Genomic DNA, 19,516 nt, shown 5'->3' with positions numbered 1-19,516 from the left:
ACATTTGCAGCAAACAATACCTACAAATTCAGAAGCTCCTTGGTTTTCTTTCCACGAAATATAATTCTTGCTCTTCTGTGTATGAGCACATCCTAGCATCCCTGTACACACCCACGTAGCTGTCTACAAGCCTATGAAATATTCCCTGTAAATAAAAAAAGTATCTCAATTTCTCTCAATGTTCATAATTCTCCTGAGGGTGAGGAAGGTATTTCTGGATCTGCTCAAACAAATGGCCCAGAGACCACCTGGTACGTAGGTAAGGAGCTCACCTCGCTCTGGATATTGAGTCTGTCTCTTTCCCTGTGTCGTCTCACAGAAGGTCAGCCCACTTGTTCAGCTCCTAAGAAGAGAGCCCAGGTTTATCCAGATTATACAACACAACCAGCTTCTGATGACTCTCCTGTTACAACATCCATGGAGATATTTTGTATATTATATAATTCACCAAACTAATGTGAAATGCCCAAGTTGCAATACTGCACACCCTAGGGTATGTTCATGCAATTCAGCGGATAATTCTTTCAGAGACAGATGGATCTGAATTGGTAAATACGTGGGTATGAATTCTGGGCTTGAGTGTCATTGTCCAGCCATGTTTCACAGGTGTGACCTGTCAGGGAAGAACCAGAGTTCCTTCTTCTCTCAGAGGGTAGAGCTCACAGAGGTCCTCTCTGGTTCCCAGGAAAGGTAATTTCACTAATCTTGGTGATGAGACTATCCTCCAGTGCTGATGTACTATAGAGTTTTCATCTGAAGCTGTCACTGCTATCCCCAATGTACATCTTTTCACACAGAAGTGTTTAGAGGTCAGGCCATATTCTCAGGGTCACGCATTGAGAAGGATGGAGATATATTCCACTACCTTCTCCTGAGATCTCACACACAATCTCAAATTTCAAAAGGTCTCAGAAGGACAGCTCTCAGGTGCTATTTAAAAATAACCCACTTCCTGGGACAGGTAGCATCCTTCTAACCATGATGGATGTTGTGAACTACAGTACACATTGCGTGGATCCAGGTTTGTCTCAATTCACTGTGATTATTACACTCAGCAGCTGTTTCAATGTGTCTGAAGGGGTAAATGACAATTTAGATGACCTGGGTGTATGGTTGGTGTTATATGAATCTTTAAAGGTAGAACAGCATTGAACCTATTCCAAAATCTGTGCTTGATCCATGATCACACTCGTCTCCCAGACCAGCTCCTTCAGCACATTTCCTACCTGGAAGAAGAGGACTCTGGGTTTGGAGAGGGGAGGCCACAGGAAGAGAACTGAGTTCTCAGAGGGCACAGCCTGCATACTCCTCCCAGGGTGAGCCCAAAAGACTGGGGCCTCCCTCATCCCTTTTTACCTCTCCATACAAAGGCACCACCCACATGCAAATCCTCACTTAGGCACCTACAGGAAATGACTACACATTTCCTTAAATTCAGGGTCCTGCTCACATGGGAAGTGCTTTCTGAGAGTCATGGACCTCCTGCACAAGAACATGAAACACCTGTGGTTCTTCCTCCTCCTGGTGGCAGCTCCCAGATGTGAGTGTCTCAGGAATGCAGATATGAAGATATGAGATGCTGCCTCTGATCCCAGGGCTCACTGTGGGTCTCTCTCTTCACAGGGGTCCTGTCCCAGGTGCAGCTACAGCAGTGGGGCGCAGGAGTGGTGAAGCCTTCGGAGACCCTGTCTCTCACCTGCGCTGTCTATAGTGGGTCCTTCAGTGGTTACTACTGGGGCTGGATCCGCCAGCCCCCAGGGAAGGGCCTGGAGTGGATTGGGCATATCAATTATGGTGGGAGCACCAACTACCACCCATCCCTCAAGAGTCGAGTCACCATGTCAGTAGACACGTCCAAGAACCAGTTCTCCCTGAAGCTGAGCTCTGTGACCGCCGCGGACACGGCCGTGTATTACTGTGCGAGAGGCACAGTGAGGGGAGGTGAGTGTGAGCCCAGACACAAACCTCCCTACAGGGAGGCGGAGGGGGCGGGCGCAGGTGCTGCTCAAGACCAGCAGGTGGCGCGCGGCGCCCACAGAGCACGAGGCCGGGTCCGGAGCAGGTGCGAGGAGGGCGGGGCTTCCTCATCTGCTCAGTGGTCTCCCTCCTCGCCAGCACCTCAGCTGTCCCCAGGACTCCTCTTTCTTTATTATCTGTGGTTCTGCTTCCTCACATCCTTGTGGCAGGGAAGAAAGGAGGAAGACAATTTTTCTGTTTACTTTTGAGGTTTCACCAATTACTAGAAACTTTCCTACAAGTTCATGCATGACTCATTTTGCCATATATGGATTCTCACCATCTCTCGATTTGTGTCATCAATCGAATTGTGCCCTATTTGAAATTAACTTACTGAAACCTTAAATCCAATGGATCTATACTGGAATTTTAATGATTAAGGTTAAATGTGGTCAAAGTGTGAGACCCTAATGCAATAAACTGTTATCTTTATAAGAAGAGGAAGAGACACCAGAGACCTCTCACTTTTCACGTGCACACAGAGAAGAGGCCGTGTGGAGACGTAGTGCACTAGAAGGTGGCCCTGTGCAAGCCAGGAAGAAGCCATACTAAGAACCAATTTTGCCAGCTCCTTGATCTTCGACATTCAGACTGCAGAATTGTAAGAAAATCAATATTTGTTGTTTAAGCCACACAATCCTGTTGTCTTCTTACGAAGACCCAAACTGACTAATACCACCTAACTCTGTTAGCTCTGTCTCCTGGAGGGAGAAGCAGCCCCCTGAGGCTGGGCACTGCATCTCTCAGATTTCCACGTGAAGTAGTTAAAAATGGTAGCTCTCACATAAAAATGTGTCATGGCTCTGTTGGCCATTTTTGAGCATGGTCTCTGAAACCAGCCCTGGTGTGTGTGTGTAACAAGTGTCCCTTTTATTTGGACATAACAAATAGACGATAGGTACCAGCTGGATGGAGATTGGCCACTGATCATCTTCTGTTGTCTCCTTAGTATGTCACAGAAAACCACACCAACATCACCAGCATCACTGTTTTTCTTCTACCACCTCAAACGGACTATAGAAATGATCCCTGCAGTATAATCTATTTCTTCAGCTTTCTAAATTTGCACTGAATCTCTTCCTAAATGGGGAGCTACATGGGGCCTGAGTTTTGTTCCTTTCTTCCCAGTCTTCCCCAAGTACCAAGGACAGAATAGACTTAAAATAAAATTTGGCCATCAATGCCCCCAAACACCACATCACTTTCTTTTTATTTATTTATTTATTTTTTTATTATACTTTAAGTTTTAGGGTACATGTGCACATTGTGCAGGTTAGTTACATATGTATACATGTGCCATGCTGGTGCGCTCACACCAGTTAGAATGGCAATCATTAAAAAGTCAGGAAACAACAGGTGCTGGAGAGGATGTGGAGAAATAGGAACACTTTTACACTGTTGATGGGACTGTAAACTAGCTCAACCATTGTGGAAGTCAGTGTGGCGATTCCTCAGGGATCTAGAACTAGAAATACCATTTGACCCAGCCATCCCATTACTGGGTATATACCCAAAGGACTATAAATCATGCTGCTATAAACACCACATCACTTTCTAAAATCCACATCCTGCATCCATCCTTCTCTGGACACCCCTCATCAGGCTACCCAGGAATGGCCAGAAGCTGGTATCAGCTTATGGGCTGAGGCCACGAGTTATACACACGTGTGATTTCAGTCACACACACTCTACTTCAGGACCACACCTGTGTTCTGAGGAGCTCAGGCACCTGCTGATCTCAGTCATTCTCTAATAAATCACACACCTCTTATTAATAAGGGTCCAGATGGCCCCATCAGTTGCAGAGCAGTGGAGTAAAGCTCATGGGTGGGTCTGTCAGGCAGAAGTCAGACAATGGAAGGGATGGCTAGTCACTTCCATTTTCACTGATGTTCCCAATGAATTTTAATGGAATAAAACAATATTAACTACAAAGAGACAGAAAAGAAGACTGGCTCATCAAGGTATTTAAGGACAAGGAACTTTATTTGGGGGGAAAGTGAAAGACACTTCTAAATGGAAATCCCTAAAGCACATACAGCAGCTGACAGAGTGGCCACTGTGCACATGAGGGCTGAGGAGACGGATGGTAGAGTCCGTTCCTGCAAGATGTCCCTGGGTGTGTGATGGTTAGACTCCTCATGCATATGAATATAAGAGCTGGACTCAGGGAGAAAAAAGGGCCATATCCCATAGGAAAGGAAGACAAAAAAAAACAGATGGGCATCCCTGGAGAGAGCTCATTAGATTTGGTGTGTTTAAGATGAAAATTTCTCCCAAAAATTGTAATGTTCTAAGCTAAATATGAATCTCTTCAATAAACTGAGAATTAACAGGAGAATGGAGCTAGGACTTGAGAGAAGAAACAAATCATGAGAGAGCAGAAAGCAAATCCACAAAAACTGTCACATGACAGAAGTCAGAATGGAGCTGATGTAGCTACTTCACTATTCTGAAGACTTGTTGACCATGTGGAGAAGGGGCTTGAACAAATGGGGACGTTCTCCAACCTTCTGAATCAGCCTCCTCCTTGTGCATGAGTAGAAATCGTAGTTCTGGGGGTGACCTTCCCAATTTTCCTGTCCGTACCTCTTCCTCCAGGGGTAGAGTGTCTTCCCAACCACAATGGTTTCTCACCAGTGTTCTCAGCTTCTCCTCCATTGTACTTACCCTGCAGATTAAGAATTTCTTCTAGATGGAGTTCTTTGGGAATTTTCTGTTTTCTTTAGTTTCTGTTGACTCCACCACACCCCTATAGGATACAGGTTTTATTGGATTTCCCCTGGAAATAGTGGAGGTGGATCCAGGCGTTCAGCAGTCCTCGCTGTTCTTCCCTTCCTGTCAGCACCACAGGACAGCAGATAAGGGAGTTGACTGTGGATTTTTCAAATTCCTGGGAAAAGCCTGCAAGGACTAGTAGATTCACACTGTAATACCATTAGCACATGTATCCAAAAAGAAACCTCACTAAATATTTCCAGGTTAGCCTGTTCCTCTCTCAATGCCATCCAGTGGCACCTGCCCTGGGTTCACCAACATGTGGGCCCCAGTCCTCTCTGCTGGCATCTGTCTCCTCACATTTCAGTCTTCTCGTTAGCTCTGTGAAAGCAACTCAGATATGTTAAAAGGTTTTCTTCTTCATTTATTCAGTTTTTCAGGTTTATTGTTGAGGTCAGAATAAGACCATAGTTTTCTCATTTTTCACATTCCCACACTGAGTAGCCGCTTTCTATATAAAAGCCAGAAACTAAGGGAACAAATCAAATATCCATATCCACTACAGGTGAACGTTAAACAATTTGACATATGATTATGGACTAAAGTACAATGCAGAATTAGAATCAAGGCATCCTCATTCTCATAAAAGCATGTCTACATTCTCAAATAACTCTGCTGAGTGAAAGCTGAAGAATTAAGAGTGTACTTCATAAAATTCCAATTGTATAAACTGCAGAAGGTACAACTATTCTAAAGTAACAGCAGATTTGAAATTTGGGAGAAATGGGTGTTGAAAGCAATTGGGTGGTGAGATGAAATTACAGAGAAGTGACAGAAAGATTTAGGGGTTAACTTAATTGTACACAACCTGATTAAAGTTTGCACACATACGTTACCATTTTCCAAATGGTGCAGTGTAGATTTGAATTAATTATTAATTGTACTTAAATAAAGCAGTAACAAAGAAACAAATGAATATGTTGGTTGAGGAGGAATAAAAAATAGATGGGTATGAACACTGGAAACATCTCAGACTCCTGAAAGTACACATGCTTGAACACTGATTTTCTCTGTATACTTTAGGTAAAGAGCAGAATACATTAAAAGAAAACAGAGATGTATTGGCGGGTGGAATCCTGCAAACCTCACTAGGCGTGTCCCACACTGCCCTGGAGTTGTCTCAGGGGAGCAGTCTCCTCTAGTGGTCAGAGACACAGGCATGGATAATGGGGCTCTGTCCAGCTGTGTGACCTTGAACACATTGTATAAACACTGTTCCGTATGTAATTTATCTTCCTTAAAATGTAACATTGACACTTGCATTAAATGTATTCTACAAATATGTCAAAAAGAAGATGATGACTGCTAAATGATTATCAAGGCACAATCATATAATATAATGATATTTTCCTGAGTGATAAGATGACTACCAATCTCCCCCAGGGCACTTTGTCTGCTCTGAGCCCTGCCCCTCCTCAGGATTCCCATCCCAGAGCTTGCTATACAGGAGGAGACATGCAAATAGGTTTCTCCCTCTGCTGATGAAAACCAGCCCAGTCCTGACCCCACAGCTCTGGGAGAGAAGCGCCAGCCCTGAGATTCCCAGGGGTTTCTATTTGGTGATCAGGACTAAAGACAGAGGACCCACCATGCAGTTTGGGCTGAGCTGGGTTTTCACTGTTTCTGTTTTAAAAGGTGAACTAGAGAGGTTGAGCGTGAGTGGATACCCTTGAGAGAAATGGTGGATTATGTCTGGGAGTTTCCGACCAGGATGTCTACGAGTTTGCAGATGTCCAGTGAGAGGTACAGCTCGTGGAGTCTGGAGAGGATGCAAGACAACCTGGGGGATCCCTGAGACTCTCCTGTGCAGCCTCTGGATTAACCTTCACTAGCTACTGAATGAGCTCTTTTTCCCAGGCTCCAGGGAAGGGGCTGGAGTGAGTAGTAGATATACAGTGTGATGGAAGTCAGATATGTTATGCCCAATCTGTGAAGAGCAAATTCACCATCTCCAAAGAAAATACGAAGAACTCACTGTATTTGCAAATGAACAGTCTGAGAGCAGAGGGCACGGCCGTGTATTACTGTATGTGAGGCACCAGGTAAGAAGACATCGGTGTGAACACAGACACGGAGTTTCCTGCAATGATAAGGGAGGAGGCCGGGATAAAGGGGCACTCAGGACCCACAGAAAACGGGCAGCTCTAGGGCAGGTGCAGATGGTTGTCATGGGCTGCTTTCCTTCAGGGTCTGTGGCTTCCTCTGCATCCAACAGTTTCCCTTGGAGCCTCTCGACATTTATGTTTCTGTGGCCACCCCTGAGGTCTCTGGATTAGAAAAGTTGATTATAAGAAGAGGAAACATTCTCATTTGTCCCCAAGCAGATGTAAGTAATGGAAGCAGAAAATGCACAGGAGGCCAGGTGGGGCTATAGATACTGTCACCCCAGAATGTCAATCTCACCACTAGTGCTGGAGAGGCATGGGAGTTTGATGGAGCTTCCCTAACAAGTCTGTGGTCCAAGATAAGTCCAGCAAGACCATTGGTGCCTCCCAGAGCACAGTTGTCCATCAGGGATGTCCAGTGCTTCCCAGTGGCAGCCATGCCTCAGTGTCTCCACTGTGCACAGCCACTGTCTGGGAGGAGCTCCCAGGATGGGTGTCTTTGGCACACACCAGGTGGCGGGTGTTAAGAGTGCAGTGCGGCAGCTGGCTGCCTGGTCTATTGGTTTCCCTGATGCTGGAGAGATGGGAGGTGCATTCTCAGGGCCAGCACGCTGTTTGTGAATTTTTATGTAAAAACCCTGATTTTACTTCATTTTCTTGGAGGACATAGATAACTAAAAACAGAATCTGCAAAGAAATTGTAATTTTCAACTTTACCCCAAATTCATTGTTTCTTAATTCTGTGCAAGATCCAGACATATGATTGCCTTCCTCATTAGAATTTATTCTATTTAAAACCGAAATCATTTTTTCTCCTATTCTTTGTTTCTGTTCAAGTACAGAGATCTTGAGCAAAGTAAGTTGGGTTCTTTCCACACACTAACCCTCACCTTCCCCAGAGAATGAGCAGAGATTGTCCTCACTCTGAGACTAAGGGAGAAGCTGTTTCTGCACAACTCAGAGCCTGCAGAGATCCCCAGGTGCAGCTTCAGTGATTCAGACATTTCTCCATGTGGGCGACCTCCAGTGCCTGTGACTGCTGCTCAGGCCTAATTGTTGGTTAAGCATTACGACACCCTTTAGGTGATCACATCTCAAGCCCATTCTGAAAATCACCATGAACAGAGATAGTTCAATGGCCATTCTCCTGACATAAGTTTCTCTTTATTACTTGGTTCCAAGTATGGAGAAAAATGTGAGCCTATATTTGTCTGAATCCAACATCAGAATCCACAGCATTACGCTAGGAGACTCACTAATTGAGCACAAGCGAGCTCGTTATTCTCATAGAAATCTAAGTATTTGGAAATTTCAGCGTGTTCTCCAGAACCTGTGCCTGCCATGAACTGTGTTTCTCAGTGCACTCTTGGCCTGGTGAAGCCCTCACAGACCCTCTCCCTCACCTGTGCCATCTCTGCATTCTCCATCACAACCAGTGTTTCCTGCTGGAGCTGCATCCATCAGCGCCCCCATGGGAGGTACTGGAGTGGATCAGGTGCATAGGTCATGGAGGGAGCACAAATTACTCCCCTCTTCTCAAGAGTCCAGTCACCATCTCCAGATCCACGTCCAAAAAGTAATTCTTCTTACAACTGAACTATGTGAGCAACAAACACATAGCCATGTATTTTAGAGCAAAAGACACAGTGAGGAGACCACAGTGTGAACTCATATCCAAGCCTCCCTGTGGGGGTGCATAGGACAGCCAGGGTTACTCAGGACACCAGGCTCCCTCAGGACACCAAGGGGCATTCAAGACCATTGTAGAGGCACGCAGGTAGCTTGGGGATCTCAGGAACCATGGGGGAAAATCAGGACAGCAAAGGGTGCTTGGTACAGCAGGGGACTCAGTATTATTGTGGGGATTCAGAAAGAGCAGGTTCAAGGCTCAACCTCAGGGCATGTGCAGCTGGTGTGAAAAGGCGTGGATGAGGTGTTTTGTGTCACCATCATGTTTCACCAGCAGACACCCTCCACTACATCTATTCTAATGCATGTGTTTGTATGATTAGTAAATGATATTGATATAAATATATAACCATAGCTAGGTGTGTCAAGTTGTCCTCTCCATCTTATATCAGCCTTGTCTGTAAGGACTAATTCCCCATAATTACTTGAGAACCTCGTAAATTGTGGTCAATTATGTAGGATTCCTCTCTTTTTCTGCCTTCCTTCCTCCCTCCTTCTCTCTCACACAGAAACTTATATACAGCCACCCCACAACACACATAAATCTATAACTTTTATTACCTGATGTATTGAAAAGTAATCTAAAGTTACATAAAAATCAGTAGTTGACTGTCAATATTGTAGGAGAAGGGAAGGTCTAGGAAGGAGGAATTACAGAACAAGAGGATATTTTGAGGGTGATTGACTTGTTATCTATGTGGATAATGATAATGTCTATGACCATATTTGTAAAATTGAACACTTCATGTGGAGATTATTATTTTTTAATTTAACCCCATGCCATTATTTTGCCGTATTCTAGCATTTCTCTAAAATACAGAAATGTTCAGCGCTCATTCATGTGTATATTCAGGAGTCTCTGACTTTTCATGTATTTTATTTATCTCTGTCTAATTGCTTTGACACCAAATTTTACCTAGTAGAATTAGTACTGCCTTTACACTGATTATAAGTCTCACTCCTCCATCATCTCCTTTTTTGCCACACAAGCTGCATCTAGTTTGGACTCACAGGAGCTTCTTCATTCAATGCCAGTGGGAGTTTCAAACCCTATCAACCCCCCTACAAACTGTCATTAAGAAAGTTTATCAAACTCCACCAGTCATGTGATATTAGTTCCTTTTCACAGTGGTATAAAGAACTACCTGAGATGAGGAGTTTACAAAGGAAAGAGGTTTAGTTGACTCACAGTTCTGTGTGGCTAGGGAGGCCACAGGAAACTTACAATCATGGTGGAAGGTGAAGGCGAAGCAAGGCACATCACACAGCACAGCAGGAGAGAGAGGGGGAAGTGACACATACTTTTAAACTATCAGCTCTTGTGAGAACTCACTCACTATGATGAGAACAACATGGGAAAACTGCCCTCATGATCCAGTAACCTCTCACCTGGTCCCTCCCTTGACATGTGGGGATTAGAATTTGAGATGATATTTAGGTGGGGACACAAAACAAATCTATAGCACATGTCCAGCTGTGTCCTGGAGTTGTTTCAGGGATCCAGTGTGTCCTGTTGATAGAAACAGTGATCATCATTCTAACTGGTGTGAGATGGTATCTCCTTGTGGTTTAGATTTGCATTTCTCTGATGGCCAGTGATGATGTGAATTTTTTCATGTGTCTTTTGGCTGCATAAATGTCTTCTTTTGAGAAGCGTCTGTGAAAAAAAAAAGAAACAGTGACACCAAGCTCACACCATCCGTTGTAGTTGACAACATGCAAAGCCAAGAGATCTCAACTGAGATTTAGTGTGTGTGTCATGTCTGATGAAGTCATAAGCTCAGAGCAAGTGAATATGGAAAAGTGTATTATCTGCACAGTATAGGTGTCTGCTGAGTGCAGGGCAGGTCTCGCAGAAAAATGTAAAATGGCTTGGAAGAAGATGAAAGGAGACTGGCTCAGGGTTTTTATAATGGTTTAGTGGTGGCGGCAGAGTGAGGCTTCCCACTCACAGATCGGGGTTTATAGGGTTTGAAACTCCCACTGCCATTGAATGAAGAAGCTCCTGTGAGTCCAAACTAGACTCACCTTGTGTGGCAAAAAAGGAGATGATGGAGGAGTGAGCCTTAAGTAATCAACAGGCATGCACCAAAAGATAGAGTGACAACTTATTCTAGGTAGCAAGAATAAAAATAATGAAAAAGAAATAAGGGTTCAGTATGGGTGGACAAGACCCAGATCTACAGAAATGAGATGACCTTAGAAATATAAGGAAATAATAATGAGAAAAAGAAGGAGGGGATGGGGAATTAGGGTCCTGGCCTAATGTCTTGGGTAGAAGCTTCTCACAATCAAGGACTATCAGCTTATTCTGCAGGTCTTAGGTCAGACGTCTGCTTAAAAACATCAGAAATGCCAGGCAATCAATGAGGATGCTCAGTTTAACATCTCCTATTTGAGTAGATTTACAGTTGTGTGGAATTCTTAATTGATTCTTTTTTGTTTGTTTTTAGAGGCAGGCTCTCACACTGTTCCACAGCTTAAAGTACAGTTGTGTGATCATAGCTCACTGTAATTTTGAGCTGCGGACACACGTAATCTTCCTGTATTAGCCTCCTGAGTATCTAGAATTAGAGGGGAACGCCACCCCTCACCTGCTTATTCTTTAAAATATTTTTTCATAGAAATAGCATCTCTTTATGTTGCCCAGGTTGGCTTCAATCTCCTGGTCTCATGTGATTTCCCTCACTTTGCTTCTGAAAGTGGTGTGATTATAGGGAAGATCCACTGCATCTGTCCTGAATTGATTCTTTAGTTGTAAAACATGAAGCCAATAATTAACTGCCTGACTGTTTTGTGCAGTGAGTTAGTTAAAAGTTTCTGATAAGATTCCTTCCGATATGATTGAAGAGCAGTATTTTCTGCTGATGTTCCTTTCAGTTTCCTTGTTGAAGATCAGAAGACACTGTGGAAAAGATGTAGTAAAAAGGCAGTTTTCACTCTTCATGATTGGAGTGGATATCACATAGGAATCACTTTCAGTATTTTGTAACACATGCATGCAATAGGACAAAGATGATCCCTTGGTGTAAAATCTGTAAACATATGGGCCTTTTAGCTACCAAGTCATAGGGTAATAACTGATGGACCCTGAGCAGTGAACCATGATTCCATAGTGCTAGTGGGAGAACCCTTGGCCAAGGGAGTTTACATTTTATTAAAATTGATAATTTTTATGTAGCGATGCCATTTTTTAAACATTCCCAGAAGATTGTGAGTGGGATTGACTCTTGTCTTCTATAAACAACGACAATGCCCTCCATGGTTAGATAATATTTTAAACTAGATTGAGCTAGAGTGGTTGCTGCATTGAATCACTATATTTTTTTAGTTTCATGTTAGCTTTTTGTGTGTTAGCATTTGCTTTAAAATGATATTAATCAGCCCTCTAGTAGGTAGAAATTCATCTGAGAGTTTCTTGCCTTGTTGTCCATCTCAACAGGATTTCCAGAAGACGTAAGAACCCTCTCTGTTTCTAAAAATATTCCAGGCTGGGCGCTGTGGCTCATGCCTGTAAAGTCAGCACTTTGGGAGGCCGAGGTGGGCGGACCCCTTGAGGTTGGGAGTTTGAGACCAGCCTGGTCAGTATGGTGAAACCTCATCTCTACTAAAAGTACAAAAATTCGCCGGGCATGGTGGTGTGCACTCGTAATCCCAGCTGCCTGAGAGGCTGAGGTGAGAGGATTGCTTGAACCCGGGAGGCGGGGGTTTCAGTGAGCCGAGATTGTGCCACTGCACTTCAGCCTGGGCGACACAGCGAGACTCCGTCTCAAACAAAACAAAACCAAAAATTCCAAAGTTGTGCACCCTCTGAAAGCATATTTAATTCTCATTTTTAATTTATTAAACAGCTCTAATAAGTTCAACGTTTCCTGCCTTCTCAGTTGATTTCATAACACATAGAAGAATATATCCTAAATGAAAGTTTGTGTTCTTAATACAAATTACTGGTTAATAACCTTTACTTTTATTATTGAGGTATTGTCCATCAATGTTAATCAATCCTCTCAATGGGACTCTTACCTAAAGAATATATAAAATATTTTCCTGATCATGACATAAAATAGATGTGAACACATTCTTAGCATTCAGCCATGTCTCTTGTCTATTATATTATAAACCACATTCTAACTTTGATTTTATTGGGAATTGTTCTAATTTCTTTTTTTTTTCCCCACTTCTCTGGTTTTTTTTTTTAACTTTAAGTTTTAGGGTACATGTGCACAACGTGCAGGTTTGTTATGTATGTATACATGTGCCATGTTGGTGTGCTGCACCCATTAACTCATCATTTAACATTAGGTATATCTCCTAATGCTATCCCTCCCCCCTACCCCCACGCCACAACAGGCCCCAGTGTGTGGTGTTCCCCTTTCTGTGTCCATGTGTTCTCATTGTTCAATTCCCACCTAGGAGTGAGAACATGCAGTGTTTGGTTTTCTGTCCTTGTGATAGTTTGCTGAGGATGATGGTTTCCAGCTTCATCCATGTCCCTACAAAGGACATGAACTCATCATTTTTTATGGCTGCATAGTATTCCATGGTGTATATGTGCCACGTTTTCTTAATCCAGTCTATCATTGTTGGACATTTGGGTTGGTTCCAAGTCTTTGCTGTTGTGAATAGGGAATTGTTCTAATTTCAAACTAGTTAATTTTTATCTTCATGCAGCTAGATTATTATGTGTGGCTATTTATTCCGAGAGTGATAAAGACAACATTAACAATTTTCACTGCAGGCATGTCTAGGCAACTCCCTGTGCACAATGACCCTGGGGCGTTGGAGATTCTATGGGGACTCTTCCCTACCTGCCTAGGAGAGTTCTCTGCCTTCTACCTCTATCATTTTCCTCTTTGAATAAGTACATCTAACTGTCATTAGAATATAGAGACAAAGACAAGTCTTAACTGCTTCCAGCTAACGGGCGATGCTGTTTGGGGAAGATCTCTCTTGGAGGTCTAAGGTACCCCAGGAAAAGGGAGCCATTATCCCAGGCTTCAGTTGCATGACCATTTGGAGTTTGATGGTCTGAAAATGAGAAGAGGCAAATCTGGTTATTAGAAGACATGTATGAAAACCAAACAAGGTGGCAAGGACAGCTTGAAAGAAAATTCCAAGGCTGCTGACACACCTAGATAACTGCAGCTGTAGTTATGCTTGCTAAAGTTTGGGCGCATGGGGCTTGGCTTTTTGTTAGCTCCCTGGGATTTATTTTCCCAAAGAAACCTCCAGGTTAGGGGCACCCTATTCATTGCCATCACCTGGCATGATTTACAGGATAATTGCTTAGAATTAAAATATTGATCCAGATTTTTTATATTCCCCATCGCTTTTTGTTTCTTCTGGGCTGTAGCCAGAGATCATTGATTAGCGCTCAGGAATAAGCAGAGTTAGTCTAAAATGCAGGCAAATACTTAAACAACTGAGGAGATTAGAATTTAAAGACAAGTGTATGATATGTTTTGAAATATAATGTTTCTCGTTCCAGTTTTGGTTTTTGTCAGCAGCAAATAATAAGACTGAGTTGTTTGCAAAATAAACTTTAGTCTTAAACTTGACCTGATTATTTGCATAAAGTGCGGCAAGAATATTAATAATAATTCTGTAGGAAAAGTCTGCAAGCAGCAGGAGTTTCACAGTCTAACACTATGAGCACATGCATCCTCACGCAACTCACTGAATATTGCCAAGCCAGCCTGTTCCGATCTTAAATGCCATCCAGTGGTATCTGCCCAGGTACACTAATACGTGGGTCCTGCTTCTCTCTGCAGCCTCCTCTCTCCTCAGATTTCAGGTTTTGTTTATTGTTTGTTTTCTCTCTGATGTAAACTCAGATGTGTTGAAGGTTTTCTTTTTTTTATTTGTAGTAGTTCAGGTTTGTTGTTACTGAGGTCAGAATAAGCTCATACTTTACACATTTTTACATTCCCATGCCGAGTAGCTGCTTTTCTCTATCAAATCCATTAACTGAGAGAACAAATTACGTTTTGTTACAGGTGAACAATTAGTTTGGCATCTATTTATATACTGGAATCTAATGCAGCTTGAAATCAAGTCATGCCTCACTCATTGAAAAAAACATCCTAAATTCTCAAAGAATTGTGCTGAGTGAAAGAAACTAAGGAATGAAGAGTAAATTTTACATGATACATTTGTAGAAATTTTAGAAGATGCCACTATTATAAATTAACATGGAGAAGATTTAAATGTTTCTGAGAATATGCTATTGGCTGTAATGGGGATGTGAGTTAAATTTCAGAAGAATAAGAGAAAGATTTAGGGATTAATTTCTTCAAACCTTGATTGAAGTGCTGAGTAAATGGTTGCAAATATAGGTCTACATTTTTCAAATCATTCACCATAAATTTGAATTATTTATTAATTACACTCAAAGCAATAACAAAGAAACTGATGAGATAATATTTGACTGAATTGCCTCAATAAATAGATCGATATTAACACAAGGAATATAACTGACTTCCAAAAACAGACACATGAGCCGTGGTTCACTCTGCATATTTAGGTAAATTACAGAAAGTTGTCATAACAGATGGGGAATCCTGCAGACTTCACTAGGCATGGGCCATGCTGCCCTGCAGTTGTCTCAGGGGAGCTGCCTCCTCCAGTGGTTAGAGCGCAGGCCCAGATAATAGGACTAATTCGTTTTAGATGTGTTGTCTTAGACACTCTGCACAACTGCTGTGTTCTCTATGTAAATTATCTCCTGTAAAATATAACATTGAAGCCTGCATTAAATATGTTGTGTAAATATGTAAGAATAAAATAAAGTTATGAGAGCTAAGTGTTAATCAAGGCACAATCATATAATATATATTTTCCTGAATGATGGAATTACTACCAATCTCCCCCAGGACACTTCATCTGCCCTGAGCCCAGCCTCTCCTCAGATGTCCCACCCCAGAGCTTGCTATATAGTGGGGGACATGCAAATAGGGCCCTCCCTCTACTGATGAAAACCAGCCCAGCCCTGACCCTGCAGCTCTGGGAGAGGAGCCCAGCACTGGAAGTCGGCGGTGTTTCCATTCGGTGATCAGCACTGAACACAGAGGACTCACCATGGAGTTTGGGCTGAGCTGGGTTTTCGTTGTTGCTCTTTTAAGAGGTGATTCATGGAGAAATAGAGAGATTGAGTGTGAGTGAACATGAGTGAGAAAAACTGGATTTGTGTGGCGGTTTCTGATAACGGTGTCCTTCTGTTTGCAGGTGTCCAGTGTCAGGTGCAGCTGGTGGAATCTGCGGGAGGCGTGGTACAGCCTGGGAGGTCCCTGACACTCTCCTGTACAGCCTCTGGATTCACCTTCAGTAGCTATGGCATGCACTGGGTGCGCCAGGCTCCAGGCAAGGGGCTGGAGTGGGTGGCAGTTATATCGTATGATGCAAGTAATAAATACTATGCAGACTCCGTGAAGGGCCGATTCACCATCTCCAGAGACAATTCCAAGAACACGCTGTATCTGCAAATGAACAGCCTGAGAGCTGAGGACACGGCCGTGTATTACTGTGCGAAAGACACAGTGAGGGGAAGTCATTGTGCGCCCAGACACAAACCTCCCTGCAGGAACGCTGCGGGGGGAAATCAGCTGCAGGGGGCGCTCAGGAGCCACTGATCAGAGTCAGCCCCGGAGGCAGGTGCAGCTGGAGGCTGTTTCCTGTCAGGATGTGGGACTTTGTCTTCTTCAGACAGTTCCCCAGGGAACCTCTTAAATTTAGAAAACTGTGCCTAACAATGTCTTCTCTATGCATATGAGGACCTTTTCTCCCTGGCACAAAATGCAGATTGACGCTTACACGGATGAAAATTCCTCAACCATGGTCAGAAGGATCAGAGTCCTGAGTAACCTCAGGGCTTCCTGGTGATTCTTCTCAAATCAGACCCAGGACAGGGACCTCCGTGAGATTCCCTGACTGGAACAGTCTTTAGGGATCCTGGTCACAGACAATAGAGAGGCTGAACCAGGGTCAGCGTCATGTAGAACCTCACAGATTTCACGTCGGATCCTTCTCCTGACACGAAAGTATGCAAATCAGTATCAGCACCGATCTGGTGCTTCTTTTGTTCCTAATCCATTTACTTTCTTTTTTCGTCGTTTTTCTCCTTTTTCCATTTGTTTTTCCTGCTTTTTGCACAAGGAAGATGTTTTCCCTGTGAGATATAGGGGATGACAATTTTGGGGGATGGCTGGAACATCCAGTATCCTCAGGGCCGACCATCAGTAAGTGCAGGCTGGAAGTCTCAGAAAGAGCTGAAGCTGCTTAATCACCATGGAGTTTTACCTTCTCCAGTTCTGCTCTGATGGAATCAGGGCCAAGCAGGTTATCAATGATAATCTACCTAACATAGAGTCAACCGATTCCAGTTTTAATAACGTCTGTTAAAAATTCACACCACCACCTGGATTAGTGTTTTGTCAAATCAATACACGGTATTGTCCAGCCAAGTAGACCCAAAGACGGACCGTTACCCATGGAGAAAAACATTAACCTGAGTTCTAGGTTCTTACAGTGTAAAAGGTGTAAAACTGATTATTTAGAAATGAGGCTATTTTTCTTTTTGCTGTTGAGTTGTAGAAGTTTCTTTTACATTTGGACATTAAAACTTTTTCAGATATATGACATATTATCCAATTCTGTAAGTTGTAGTTATTTTGTTGCTTTGCAGAATCTTTTTCATAATCTATTCCCACTTGTTCAATTCTGCTTTTTTTGTAGGTGATTTGAATGTAAAATCCAGAAAAAGATTGCTAATTTTTTGAGGGTTGAGAATTTTGCAATTACAGTTATTACAGTTAGATATTTAAGGCATTTGGAGTGAATTTTTGTGTTTATTCTAACCTAAAATTCTTAATTCTTTTCATGGGAAAATCCAGTTTTCATACCACCCTCTTTGGAAGACACTACAATTTAGCCGTGTTATATTGATGGTTCTCATGCTAAAAATCAGCTCGTCATCAATATGCGGGTTTATATCTAAGCTCTGTGTAGGTATTTATGCCAAAACTTTCTATGTTTTTAACAAATGTTGAGGCCTGGAAGTGAAATGCCTAAAGCTTTCTTCTTGCCTTGTTACAGGTATTAGACCAAAATATTCTAACCTTTTACTATTGAGTGCAATAATAGCTGTGGCCTTTCTTAATGGCTTTTATTATGTTCAAGTTGTTTTCTTGTCTTCCTACTTTGTTCATAGTTTTTATAATGAAACTGATTTTTTTCAAATTCTTTTTCTGTGTCTGATGCAATGTTACTGAGATATTTTTTCTTTAGTTTTGTAATGTGGTGTACCAAATTGATTGATTTGAGAATGTTGAATCAAGTGTGCATCTCAGGAAGAAGTTTGCGCTGGTCATGGTGTACGGTCTTCTAAAACACTTTGGAGCTTAGTTTACTATTGTTGGGGATTAATTCATGTCTACTAATGATATTGGTCTGTAGTTTTCTTTTATTGTGGTGCCTTTGTCTATTACTGGTAATACTATAATGGTAGCCTCGTAGAAGGAGTTTAGAAGGTATATGGCAGACTACCTTTAAAATAGATTTTATCAGTGGAGAAATGGTGATAGTTTTTTCTTCACTTTTCTGTTGGGAAGAATTTTATGTTGTTTAAAAGATATTCAGAATGACTTAACCTGGTTTATGAGCTTTCATTCTATTCCTTTCTTCCATTCTTTTTGAAGAACTGCTTACCTTTCCTATTTATTTTTAAGTTTGTTTTTAGACTTATGCAATAGATTTTGAGGTGAAACTTGGTGGAATTTTTTCTAATAAATTAGAAAAAATAAATCATTTAATTGACTATTTTATTCAGGTTGACTTGTTTAATATTTGCTAAAGGCCAGTTCTTTAAGCTATGACATGTAATAAATCCCAAATGGCAGTACCTCATTGTTTACTTAGCTTTTGTACTTATATTTTTCAGAGGAAGAACCACTACTGTAAATTGTAAATAGCCAAGACATAATTGTATTGTATGCAAATCTGTGACTGTTTACAGTGTCATCTCTGAGAAACATAAAGTTTATTTACTATATATATATATATATAAAGAGTTTGGAAGGTTGACTCCTCACCAATTTTTGAAAGAGTTACAGAAGGGCTGGTATTACTTCTTTAAATGTTAAGGTTCATTTTATGATGTAACAGATAACCTATCATGGAGAATGTTCAATGTGTGCTTGAGAAGGATGTGTATTACGTGACTCTTGGTTGGAAGGTTCTGTAAATATCATTCAGATAAATTTGTTCAATAGTGTTGTTCAAGTTCAGAGGCACATTAAGAATTTTCTTTCTGGATTTGCTAAACATTATGGTCATGAGGTATTAAGGTCTTCTCTTATTTTTGTGTTGTTTTCTATTTCTTTATATCTGTTACAGTTTGCTTAATGCAGTTATATTTGTATTTGTACGCATGTGTAAAAACAAAAATCATAATTGCTAAATGAGTTTTATGGCACAGTCACATTATAAGTAATATTTTTCCAAATGCTACCATTGCCACTAAACTCCTCCTGGAGTCTGACATCTGCTCTGGGTACTGCCTTCTTCTCAGGCATCCCACACTGGAGCTTGCTATAGAGGAGGAGGGAGGGCCCCTCTCCTGGTGAAAACAAGCCCAGACCTGACCCTGCAGCTCTGGAAGAAGAGCCACAGCCCTGGGATTCCCAGTGGTTTCCATTTGGTCATCAGGACTGAACACAGAGAACTCACTATGGGGTGTGAATTAAGCTGAATTTTTCTTGTTGGTATTTTAAAAGGTGACTCATAGGGAAGTAGAGTGAGTGAGAGTGAGTGGATATGAGTGAGAGAAACAGTGGATATGCTTGGCAGTTTCTGACCAGGATGTGTGTGTATTTTCAGGTGTTCAGTGTGAGGTGGAGCTGACAGAGTCCATAGAGGACCTGAGACAACCTGGG

General features: G+C 42.2%; 1 protein-coding gene across 2 annotated transcripts in view; it reads left to right on the top strand.

The window, feature by feature from the left end:
• Nucleotides 1-19,060, top strand: part of LOC109023154 (Ig heavy chain Mem5-like) — a 42,712-nt gene extending 23,652 nt beyond the window's left edge. The window contains exons 2-4 of one of the 2 annotated variants that reach the window (XM_063698329.1): nucleotides 1,439-1,540; nucleotides 1,624-1,941; nucleotides 15,813-19,060. In XM_063698329.1, coding sequence (XP_063554399.1) covers nucleotides 1,439-1,540; nucleotides 1,624-1,941; nucleotides 15,813-16,216 — 824 coding nt within the window. In that variant the 3' untranslated portion in view covers nucleotides 16,217-19,060. The remainder of the gene's footprint in view (nucleotides 1-1,438; nucleotides 1,541-1,623; nucleotides 1,942-15,812) is intronic. The other variant, XM_063698330.1, reaches the window with a different exon arrangement.
• The last annotated feature ends 456 nt before the right edge of the window (nucleotides 19,061-19,516 follow it).

Source organism: Gorilla gorilla, chromosome 15 (genome assembly GCF_029281585.2).
Source record: "Gorilla gorilla gorilla isolate KB3781 chromosome 15, NHGRI_mGorGor1-v2.1_pri, whole genome shotgun sequence".
In the NCBI taxonomy this organism is placed as follows: Eukaryota; Metazoa; Chordata; class Mammalia; order Primates; family Hominidae; genus Gorilla; species Gorilla gorilla.
The sequence above is the reverse complement of the archived record's forward strand: the minus strand, read 5'-3'. Positions and strand labels throughout refer to the sequence as shown.